Source organism: Hyaena hyaena, unplaced genomic scaffold (genome assembly GCF_003009895.1).
Source record: "Hyaena hyaena isolate Hyena2069 unplaced genomic scaffold, ASM300989v1 scaffold_1418, whole genome shotgun sequence".
NCBI classification, from domain to species: domain Eukaryota; kingdom Metazoa; phylum Chordata; class Mammalia; order Carnivora; family Hyaenidae; genus Hyaena; species Hyaena hyaena.
Genome location: NW_024082057.1, coordinates 140,269 through 149,737, shown reverse-complemented (window position 1 = coordinate 149,737; position 9,469 = coordinate 140,269). Strand labels below are relative to the sequence as shown.

The 9,469-nt window shown below is 70.1% G+C and overlaps 2 protein-coding genes across 7 annotated transcripts; both read right to left on the bottom strand.

Moving 5' to 3' along the window:
• TNNI2 (troponin I2, fast skeletal type) lies at positions 1-3,702 on the bottom strand. Of its 6 annotated transcripts, none has more exons than XM_039223688.1 (8): positions 3,664-3,702; positions 1,765-1,794; positions 1,574-1,580; positions 1,049-1,090; positions 825-953; positions 615-704; positions 315-491; positions 1-189 (listed from the first exon to the last, which is right to left on the bottom strand). In XM_039223688.1, exons 2-8 carry the CDS (start codon positions 1,770-1,772, stop codon positions 94-96), a joined length of 549 nt encoding a protein of 182 aa, XP_039079619.1. In that variant the 5' UTR covers positions 1,773-1,794; positions 3,664-3,702; the 3' UTR covers positions 1-93. The 6 variants fall into 6 exon arrangements, with proteins under 6 accessions (XP_039079619.1, XP_039079618.1, XP_039079620.1 ...); XM_039223687.1 differs by lacking the exon at positions 3,664-3,702 and adding an exon at positions 2,862-2,993; XM_039223689.1 differs by lacking the exon at positions 3,664-3,702 and adding an exon at positions 2,563-2,721.
• On the bottom strand, positions 1,765-7,462 carry SYT8 (synaptotagmin 8). The gene is made up of 10 exons (XM_039223685.1): positions 7,435-7,462; positions 5,811-5,913; positions 5,533-5,708; positions 5,014-5,112; positions 4,733-4,900; positions 4,495-4,662; positions 4,306-4,411; positions 4,078-4,211; positions 3,664-3,972; positions 1,765-1,794 (listed from the first exon to the last, which is right to left on the bottom strand). The coding sequence occupies exons 1-9, from the start codon at positions 7,459-7,461 to the stop codon at positions 3,739-3,741; spliced, it is 1,215 nt and encodes a 404-aa protein (XP_039079616.1). The 5' UTR covers position 7,462; the 3' UTR covers positions 1,765-1,794; positions 3,664-3,738.
• Positions 7,463-9,469: the final 2,007 nt, after the last annotated feature.

Below are 9,469 nucleotides of genomic sequence, written 5' to 3'. Positions count from 1 at the left end.
TCGTGGGGATTGGAATCCTTTATTGATCACTCCGACAAGCCCCGTCCTCCCTCAGTGTGCTGGGAGCTCCCGGCCGGGCTGCCGCGCGCGGGCCTAGGACTCGGACTCGAACATCTTCTTCCGGCCCTCCATGCCAGATTTCTCCTCGATGTTCTTCCGCCAGTCGCCTACGTCACGCAGGTCCCGCTCCTGGGGAGGGGCCAGGGCAGGGCTCAGGAGGAGGCTGCGGCCCCCGCGGCCCGCGTCCCCCAGAGGCGGGCAGCAGAGGCGGGGCTGGGCCCCGGCGCCCTGCGGGACGGAGAGGCCGCGCGTACCTTCTCGGTGTCCTCCTTCTTGACCTGCTTCAGGTTGGCCCGGAGGTCCATGCACACCTTGTGCTTGGAGCCCAGCAGCGCCTTCAGCATGGCGTCGGCTGACATGCGCACCCTCCTCAGCGGGGGCCTCTTGAACTTGCCTCTCAGGTCGAAGAGCTTCTGGTTCATGTCCTCCAGCTGCCAGGTGGGGAGGACGGGGTGGGAGCCAGCAGGGGCCAGGCCCCCCACCCCCGCCAGGTCAGAGCGCCCCTCACCGAAGTCCGGCTGCCCCTCGCCTCGGCCCCGCCCCTCACCGCTCACCTCCTTGCTGCTCTTCTGCACCCTCACTTCCATGTCATACTTCTCCTCCTCGGCCGCGTCGATCTTGGCGTGCAGCTGTTTGCAGAGCTCCTGGGGGTGGGGGAAGCGGGTGGGCGGGCCGCTGTCCACCTGCCCTCCACCTGCCCTGACCCCCCTCTTGACCAGTGGGGAGACCGAGGCAGCAGGCAGGGCGCTGCCAGGGGAGGGTACCTGCACTTCAGACATGGAGCCGGGGATGTGCAAGGGGGGGCAGTGCTCACACAGGTAGTTCTGCTTCTCAGACTCACGGCGACCCTCCTCCTTCTCCAGCTCGGTGGCCGCGATCTGGAGCATCACACTCTGCGGGGCGGGGGGCAGAGCGCAGGCCAGTGAGGGGCTGCGGGGGCCCCGCCCCGCACAGACCCCAGCACAGCCCTCTCTGGGCCAGCACCTACCTTCAGGTGCTGTCTCCGGGCCGTGATGGCCCTGTTGCGTTTCTGTGGGCAGGGGACGGGAGGCAGAGTCAGGCCAGCCCGGTGCCCCGCACCCCCATGCGCCCCCACCCGCCCTGCCCCGCACTGTGGGCCCTGTCGAGGAGGCAGCTGGACTCTGGGGCTCCCAAGGCCCTGGTGGGGGGCCAGGCCCAGGACACCTGAACCCAGGTGGCAGGTCACGTTCGCAGGTTTAGGGGAGTGGAGAAGAGGGGGGGCCGGGGATCCCTGCAGGGCCCAGGGTGGGGGGGCTGCAACCGGGGAGAAGAAGCAATTCTGGTGACCTGCCCACAGCCTCACTTCCCCTGCCCCATGAGGCACCAGCAGCCACTTCCTGTTTCGTCCCTGTCCCGGTGGCTGGGTGGGGCTCGTTCCCGGGGGGGGGGCGGGGGGGGCTGGGCAGCTTCCCTTGAGCTCTGACCTTTGACCTAACCCAAGCAGGGGGTCCCATCCCCTCTGTGTCTCATGCCCGTCCAAGAAGGTACTCACCTCCTCACTGTCCCGAGAGGGCAGGTGGGTGGGCGGAGAGAAGACAGAGGTTAGGGCCACGGAGGAGGCAGTGTGTGGGGTGGGTGGGAGAGGAAGGGGCCCCGGGCGGGCTGGGGAGCTGCGAAGACCCCCACCCCGGTTGGGGGGAGGGCAGGGGTGGCAGGGGCCCTGGGCTTGGGGACGGCACTTACTCCCCCATCCTGAAGTCCTGGGCTTAGAGCCTGTGGGAGAGAAAAGGCCTGGGTGTGAGGACGGAGGCTCCTGTCCTGCCGTGGACCCCGGCTGCCCGGGTCGGGGGAGAGCCCCCACCCCCAGCCCGCCCATTGCCCTGCCCCTCTCTGCCCTCCTTGGAGGCGCTGTCTTGGAATTGCCAGGGTAAGAAGTAAGAGGAGAAAGTGTTCCCAGAATGTCCCGGGAGGGGCCTGGAGTGGCCGCAGCTGTCCCCGAGGGAGGGGGGGACAGGCCGGCGCAGGTGGCCACCAGAGCCATCCAGCTATTTTTAGCTCTGCGCCTTCGGCTTTGGGCCCAAGTGCATGCAAGACACGGCTCCCCACTTGGGCCTGGGGTCCCTCAACGCGCCAGATCTGCTCCTGGTGTCCCACCCGCGAGTGAGGCCTGGTGATCAGGGGGCTGTCCACCACCCCTGCCCCCCCCCCTCCGCCGCCTCCCGATGCATCTCTGGCTCGCGCCCCGCACCATGCAAACCCCCCGGAGAGGGCTGCTAGAGGCGGCCCCCAACCCCCAGGCCCCCACCCAGGGAAGTCTTCCTGTACGCCGGCTCCAAAAGCGCCTGTCCGGGCCTCAGCCCCCCGGGCTGGCCTCACCTAGTATCTGGGCAGCAGCGTGGGGAGCGAGGTCAGGCCGGCAGCGGCAAGTTGGGCTGGTGGGCCCAGGGGGAGGGGTATAAATGGCCTCCCCCAGGCTGGGCCCCTGCTCAGAAAGGGCATGGAGCCCTCCTCAGACCAATGGGGGCACAGGGGCCTCCCCACCTGCCCAGGCCGCCTGGCCCGGCCCAGCCTCGTGCTGTCGCCCAGTCCAAGAAGTCTTGGGGGGGTTGCCGAGGTTGGGTTGCTCTATTTAGAGCTCAGTGACGAGTTCGAGAAGCCTCCTTTGTTCTTGCAAGGAGCTTGTGGTCAGCTGTCCTTGGCCTTGCTGGGCCACCTCGGGGCACACGGCTCAGGGTCAGCTGAGGGGTCACTCTGGTCCTAAGTCAGGGTCTGCACTGCGATTTCCCCACAGTTTCCCCAGGGGGCAGGCTTCCTGGAGGGGGCAGCCCCCTGCATCTCACCGTTGCCTTCCAGCTGGGGCGGGCCTCTCAGGCATGAGCTGGCCAAGTCCCTTCCTCTCCCCAAGGCCTGGACCCCCCAAACATGGCCTGCGGCAGTGGCCAGGGCCCTCTGGGTGGGGGCCGCCCTCCCTCCTGGGAGAAGAAGGGAGGGCGCCTGGACTTGCAGCCGGCCGCAACGCCCGGCCCTGGGGTGGTTCCTGGCTCACTCGGAACACGTCCTTCAACCCGGGGCTGGCGACACCACCCGCCTGGGAACCTCTCCCTGACCCGAGGGGGCCCGGGGCTGAGCCCCCTGCCCGGGCCCCCACCCAGCAGAAACATCTGGAGGACCAGGAATTGGCGTCCTCTGAGCTGGGGTGCGTGGCCCCAGCCCTGCCGGCCTCACGGGCCATGGGGAGGGTTGGGGGAGCTAAAGCCGTCCAGATGTGTGGGGATTAGAGCTGCATTCCTGGCCAGGGCTGAGCCCCCGAAGGCCAGCGGAGGCTTCCGAAGGCATCTACTGCCCCCTGCCGTCCGGAAGAGGAGGCCCTGCCTTGGCCGTTGGAAGGTTTGCGGCTCTGGGGGGGGTTAAACGGGCCCCCTCCACTATCACCCCCCCCAAAATGCCTCCTCACCGCCCACTCTGTCCCCATCGGGCTGGCTGCAGCCTACCTCCCATCACACGGTCCCTGACCCTGAAGCCCCAGTGACAGGGAGGGCTCCCCACCTCCTCATACCATCCCCGTGGGGCCTGGAGGGGACCCCTTCATCCCACCAAGGGGTCCTCTCCCCACACCGATGACGGTGGAGCCCCTGAGCCTACCAGGTCCCCAAGGGCTCAGGAAAGACACAGTGCTGCAGCCAGAGGAGGGATTTATTCGTGGCCCCCGGGACGCTTTCAGGAGCCAGGCAAGGGCAGGTGCAGGCGCGGCTTCTGGGCCAGGGCCCTGTCCACCTCCCTGGCGGGCCGCAGGCGGTGCCACTGGGCCACAGGTCGCCGGGCGTGGGCCAGCATGTCCGCCCAGTGCTGCAGGGCCTGACCCGAGGCCCGGGCGCCCAGCAGCACCTTGCCCGCGGGCTCGGCCCTGAACTGCGGGCCCCGGGCCCAGACGGCCAGCACCAGATCCACGCTCTGGGCAGAGGCGGGCAGAAGTGCGTGGAGGGAGAGAAAGACAGGGGTCAGTTTGGCCCCAAGGGTGGGGGCGGGCCCGCCTGCCCCTTCCTCCAGTCAGCCCACCTGGAGCTGGCTGAAGGGCACGAGGAAGGTGAAGGCCTCGTTGAAGTAGGGGGTGGCCGTGCCCTTCCGAGCCGATGTCTTTCTCTTCTTCCATTTCCTCTGGTTCAGCATGAGCTGGACCTTCACATAGGAGTCTGGGCAGGCAGAAGGCGTCAGAAGGCATGCTGGGTCCGAGGGCCGAGCCCAGGGCTCCCTGTCTCCCCGCGGAGGGGCCGGGGGGGCTCTCACCTGCCAGTCCCAGGCTCAGGCCTCGGGCCTCCAGCACGACCACGGTCAGCCGGCCTGAGCTGGGCACGTACCGGAGCGAGAGGCACAGCTCACCTGAGCGCTCGCGCTGCGGGCAGAGAGGGGGGCCTCAGTCTCCCCCGGGTCACCCGGGGCAGGGCCAGGCGGGAGCCCAGCGGTCAGTGGCCTCACCTCCGTGGTGCCCGGCGGGCCCAGCTGGTACCACCGCTCTAGGACGTGCTGTGGGTCGACGGCGCCCAGCGGCAGGCTGAGCTCAGCCAGCGGCTCGTGCGCAGAGAAGCGCCTGAAGTTCAGCAGCTGCACCTGCAGGGCGACCCCAGCCAGCTCGTGCTGCGCCACCTGCAGGCCAGCGCGTGAGCGGGGACCCCTCACCCCGGCCTCGGCTCCCCTGCCACCCCCCCAGACGCACGTGGAAGCAGCAGGTGTCCTGGAACGTGGGGTGCAGCGTGCCGCGGTGCACCTTGGTCTCGTGCGTGTGCCCCGCCTGCGTGGAGAGGCTGACGCGGGCGTAGGGGTCTGCCGTGCCGCCCGGGCCCCCAGCCCTCAGGTCTGCAGCTTGCTTGAGGCCCACCCTGATCTGGGAACCGGGGGCTGCTCAGCTCGGAGCCGTCCCGGGCAGCCCTGCACCCAGCGCCTGCTCGACACCCACCACCCCTCCACACGCCCCACGGACCCCCTGCGGCCCCTCACCTCCTGGCTTCCAACGTCATACCCCAGGGAGAGCAGCAGGCGCCCCCAGTCCTGGGGGCCCCCGGGGGCAGCCTCCGAGTCGCCCACGTCCGGCTGCACCTGGGGTAGGTGGGGATGGGAGGCGGGGGCTGCTGGGACCGAGCCCCGATTCTGTGGTCGAAGCCCCTGCCCCCAGGCCAGGCCACAGAAGGGCTAATGTCCCGGCTCAGTTCCGTGAGCCAGGCCTTACAGATGTGCACCCCCAGATGCATGTGTTGCACAACTGCCCTCCTCAGGCGGTGCCTCCCCCCACCCCTCCGGGCCCAATCCCCGGGGCTGGCCCTCAGGGCCTCCCTCATCACCTCTGCTCATAGTGTCCCCTGCCCGGAGGGCCCTCCCTGCCTCTGCTTCTGGGCAGACCAGACCGTCACCAGGGAATGAGCTTCCTCCTGAGCACGCAGGGCCACCCCCAGCCCCCGGGTCTGGGCCTTGAGCTGCCCTCTGGGACCGAGCAGCCCGGAGGCGGTGCCCGCGCCTCACCAGGTGGGTGCTGGTGGTGCTCTGAGGGCTGGCCAGGCCCACAGCCCCCTGGTCCCTGGGCTTCTTCTTGCGGCCCCGGCTGCGGCGACGGAGGCAGCAGCACACGACACAGAGGAAGCAGGAGACGGCGAGGACGCCAACAGCCACAGCAACGGCGACGAGCACCCAGCGGGGCCCTACGGGCGGGCGCACAAAGGGGCCCGGGGTGCATCTGTGGACGGCAGCGTCTCCCACCAGGCCTACCATCCCCACGCCCCTGTGCGCACCCTGCAACTCACAGGGCAGCCTGGCGATGAGGTCCGGAATGAGCCCGGGTACAGCTGTGGTGCCCGCCGGGGCTGGCGTGCTGCGGGCGTCTGGGGGGCGCCCCATCTCCCCTCCCTGTTGGCCGGGAGCACATAGCCCGGGTGGCCGGGTCACCCCTGGGGATGGCCTCTCGGCCCCCAGCCCCACTGCCCCATCTGCCCAGCAGCAGCAGCCCAGGGTCTGCCCGGGCAAGGAGGCAGCCTGGGGGGCCAGGGGCGAGGGCTCCGAGTGAGCCAAGGGGAGGGAGACACTGGCCAGAGCGCTCAGCGGCCACAGGCCTAGCCTCCTGGCCACCTCCCCTGCCCCCAGCCCCCAGCCCCAGCTAAGCAGGCCAGGCCTTCCTCGTCGTAGAGCCTTCTCCTCCAGGAAGCCCTCTCCCTCCAGGCCCCTCTCCCCTGGGCCCGGGGCCCTGCCTGGGGGCTGTCGCTGGGGTCCCAGTTCATCCCGCCCTGACCTCGGCCACCACGGTTCCTCGCGGTCACACAGGTGGAGCCTGTTCACACATGTGGGCCCCCCTCTGGCCCGGGAAGTAACCTGGGAGTGTGGGATGGGGGCTCAGTGGGCCCGGGGCTCTGCCGAGGTCATGGGGGCAAGCAGGGGGAGAGGTGGGGGTCGGCTGCTGGGGGGAGCTGGTCCAAGCAAGCCCGGGCTGGAGGTGCGTTCCTGGCATGGGCGCCGCGCCAGCAGCGCCTGGGAGCAGGGTGAGGCTGGGAGCGGCCAGAACATTCCTTGCAAACTGACTCAGCAGCCGCTGCCTGGACCTGCCGACCTGCCACCCTTCTTGCCGGCGGGAGGGAGGGGGGCCTGGGGTGGGAGCACACCTGGCCGGGCTGGCGGCTCCCACCCACATCAGGGACGCAGGATTCTGAACTGGGGCCCGGCAGCCGCCGTGGAGCTTCCTGGGACCCCAGACCCACGGAAGTCTCGCTGGCTCAGCTCCTCCCGGCCCCCCTCCTCTGGGGAACACTGGTGGCCAAAGCCACGGTTCCGGCCGCCAGGGGCCTCCTCCTCCTTCAGACAGGCCACCCCCCCTTCCCCCCCAGGAATGACCAGGCGCCCAGCCTGGAGCCCATCGCTCCTGCACGTGCCAAGGCCCCCCTCCCAGAACCGCCCCAACCCTTCAGTGTGCTGTGGACGGAGCTTCGGCTGGGGTGGGAGGGAGCGCCCGGACCCCAGGTGTCCTGCCCCCCAGGCCCGGCTCTGTCACCCCTGCAGGGGCTGCGTGCGTGCCGTCCCTGTGAGGCCTCACACACAAGTAGGTGGACGCTGGGAGAGGAGCAGGCCCAGGGAGCCCCGGCACCGGGAAGGGATGTCAGGCGGGTCCCGCACGCAGGAGGGCCCCGGGCCTGGTCCAGCGCCCACCCTCGCTGGCTGGAAAGCTTAACCATTTTGAAAAAGAGGCTGCCTGTTTCTTGCACAGGCCCCGCGAATCGTGGAGACGAGTGTGTTTGGGGCCCCTCGGGTGAGCGCCTGCCGGGGACTGCGGCGCCCTGGGCTCCATGTCCTCAGGTCCGCTCAGGCTCCCACAGGCAGCTGGTGGCAGCTGACGGCCTGAGGGTTTCTGGGGGTCAGAGCCCCTACCCCCGGGGGGCCAACCTTCCAGAAACGCCGGGGCCCATGCATATTCTGGAATTGGAACAGCTCCACTGGAGTCTTATGGTTGAGAGTCCAGCTACGTTGTCAGCAGACTCTCGGTGCGTGCGTGCCTGTGTGTGCACGTCCGCTTGTGTCGTGGGCGTGCGTGCGTGCACACTCGCACACGCGGGTGTAGGTATGTGCGTGTGCCCCTGACCCGGGGCGGGGGCGGGGGCGGGGGCGGGGCCGGGGCATGGACTCACAGGAACTGCCAGCCAGGCAGGGTTCCTGGGCCTCCCCAGTGAGGGTTGACCCCGGGACCGCAGGAGACGTCTGGAAGCTGGCCCTGGAGGGTCCCAGGGCCCCGGGCAGGCCGGCCACAAGCACTAAGGACCCCAAGGCCTAGATGAGTCACAGGGTCCCCCAGGACCGCCAGGTCCCCACGGTGGTGAAGGTTCAGGCAGGCATGTCGCCACCAGGTGGCGCCGCCCACTCCGCGGCACCCAGCCCGCAGTCCGGCTTCTGGGAAGGCGAGCAGGAGCCCCAGGCAGGCAGACACCCCAGGGCGACTCTGGGGGGGGCAGGCTGGGAGGGCCTGGCTTCCCTACCCCAGCACCCCCCACAGCCCTTGGGTCCTGGGGCTGCGGCTGGGGGGGGCCTTCCTGCCCACAAGTCAGGAGGCCAGGGGTCCCTCCTGGGGTCCACCCCTGCTCTGTGGCCGGCGGGGAAAACCCTCCCTAGTGCTAAGGCTCTTCTTCCCCAGGAAGGGAGCTGGGCGTCCTTCCTAAGCGGAGAGCCTGTCCCGGCCTCCCGCTGTGGGACGCGGCCTCCCGCTGCTGTGTAGACCCGGCCTCGCGGACCCTGTAGGTAGAGCCTGCGGTCCTCGGCTCCCACGGCTCCGTGCTGACGCTGTCCCTTCCGCGCCATCCCTACCCTGTTCGCCCTTCAAGGCCTGTGTGAGCCCCACCTCCTCCAGGAAGCCGTTCTCGTGACCCCCGCCCTCCGACCACCTGACCCGCCAGGCGGTCTGCGCCGGGCCCACCCCGCCTCGCCCACTCAGGAGCCCCGGCTCTGCCAGGTGGAGGGCTCCACGCCAGCCTGGAGCTAGGCACCCACGAAGCCAAGCCACCCCCCCGCCGCCCAGCCTAGCTGGCATTGTTTGTGCTGTGGGAGCAAGGCTATGTGGGCCCTCCTCCCCCTCAGGAAGAGCCAGCCCCCCAGTGTGGCTGGGGTGGCAGCCCCCCGGGCTGTGGGAAGCTCTCACCTGCTGCCTGCACTCCCGCGGCCGGCCGGGCCTCCAGGCCCCCTCTCTACCCAGCGCACGTGAGGACCGTGCTCGGAGCCGAGGCCGGGCCTCTGGTGAATGAGAGTTCTCTGCGTGGGGGGGAGGGGGTGTGAGAGGCAGGGCTTCGGGGAGCCCCACCTCAGGGCCGGAACTGCTGGCCCTCAGGAGCCGGGGAACTCCCTGGGGAGGAGGGTTCCCCTGGGACCCGGGTGCCAGGAGTCCAGGCTCCAGGTCGCCTCCAGGGGCCCCTCCAGGGGTCAGTGGGGCAGCTCCGGGCCTCCAGAGGCCTGGTAAGAGGGGTGATGGCCCGTCTGGGCTGCACACCGGGTGGGGCAGCGGGAGGGAGGGCCGGGCCTGGTCTGAGAGGGTCCTGCGTCCCAAGGAGGGGGCCCTGAGCCCCGACGCGTCTGGGGCTGGAGGAGCATAGCTTTCTGGCGCTGCTGGAACAGGCAGAGTCACAGCCGGGCCAGGCCCTGTGCGGGGCAGGGCGGCCGGGCGGCGCTGTCGCCGGGCGGCCATCTCGGTCTGCCTGGCCCTGCTGATGCCTGGGCTTCTGGAGGTCACTCCGCTCGTGCCCGTGCCTCTGGCCGGGCTGGCCCGTCCCCACGCATCTGGGCTTCTGTTGGACCAGCCTGCCCCCCCGCCCCCAGCTCTAGCTCCCAGGCCTGCGACCTCCCCACTCTGGCCAGCTCAGGGCCCTCCCTGGGCCCAGCCCTGAGTGGCCCTCCCAGGCCGGGGTGTCTCTCTGCACCCACTCCCGCCGGTGGCCAG

Excerpts from the sequence above, each read along its gene's own strand:
- TNNI2 (XM_039223688.1), bottom strand. Across the intron at positions 954-1,048 it reads CCCGGAGACAGCACCTGAAG|AGTGTGATGCTCCAGATCGC; the intron begins GTAGGTGCTGGC and ends CCCGCCCCGCAG. Across the intron at positions 190-314 it reads AGAAGGAGGACACCGAGAAG|GAGCGGGACCTGCGTGACGT; the intron begins GTACGCGCGGCC and ends GCCCCTCCCCAG.
- SYT8 (XM_039223685.1), bottom strand. The coding sequence starts at position 7,461 with ATGCATGGGCCCCGGCGTTTCTGGAAG. Across the intron at positions 4,412-4,494 it reads GCCCGCCGGGCACCACGGAG|CGCGAGCGCTCAGGTGAGCT; the intron begins GTGAGGCCACTG and ends CTCTGCCCGCAG. Across the intron at positions 4,212-4,305 it reads CCTGAGCCTGGGACTGGCAG|ACTCCTATGTGAAGGTCCAG; the intron begins GTGAGAGCCCCC and ends CTGCCTGCCCAG.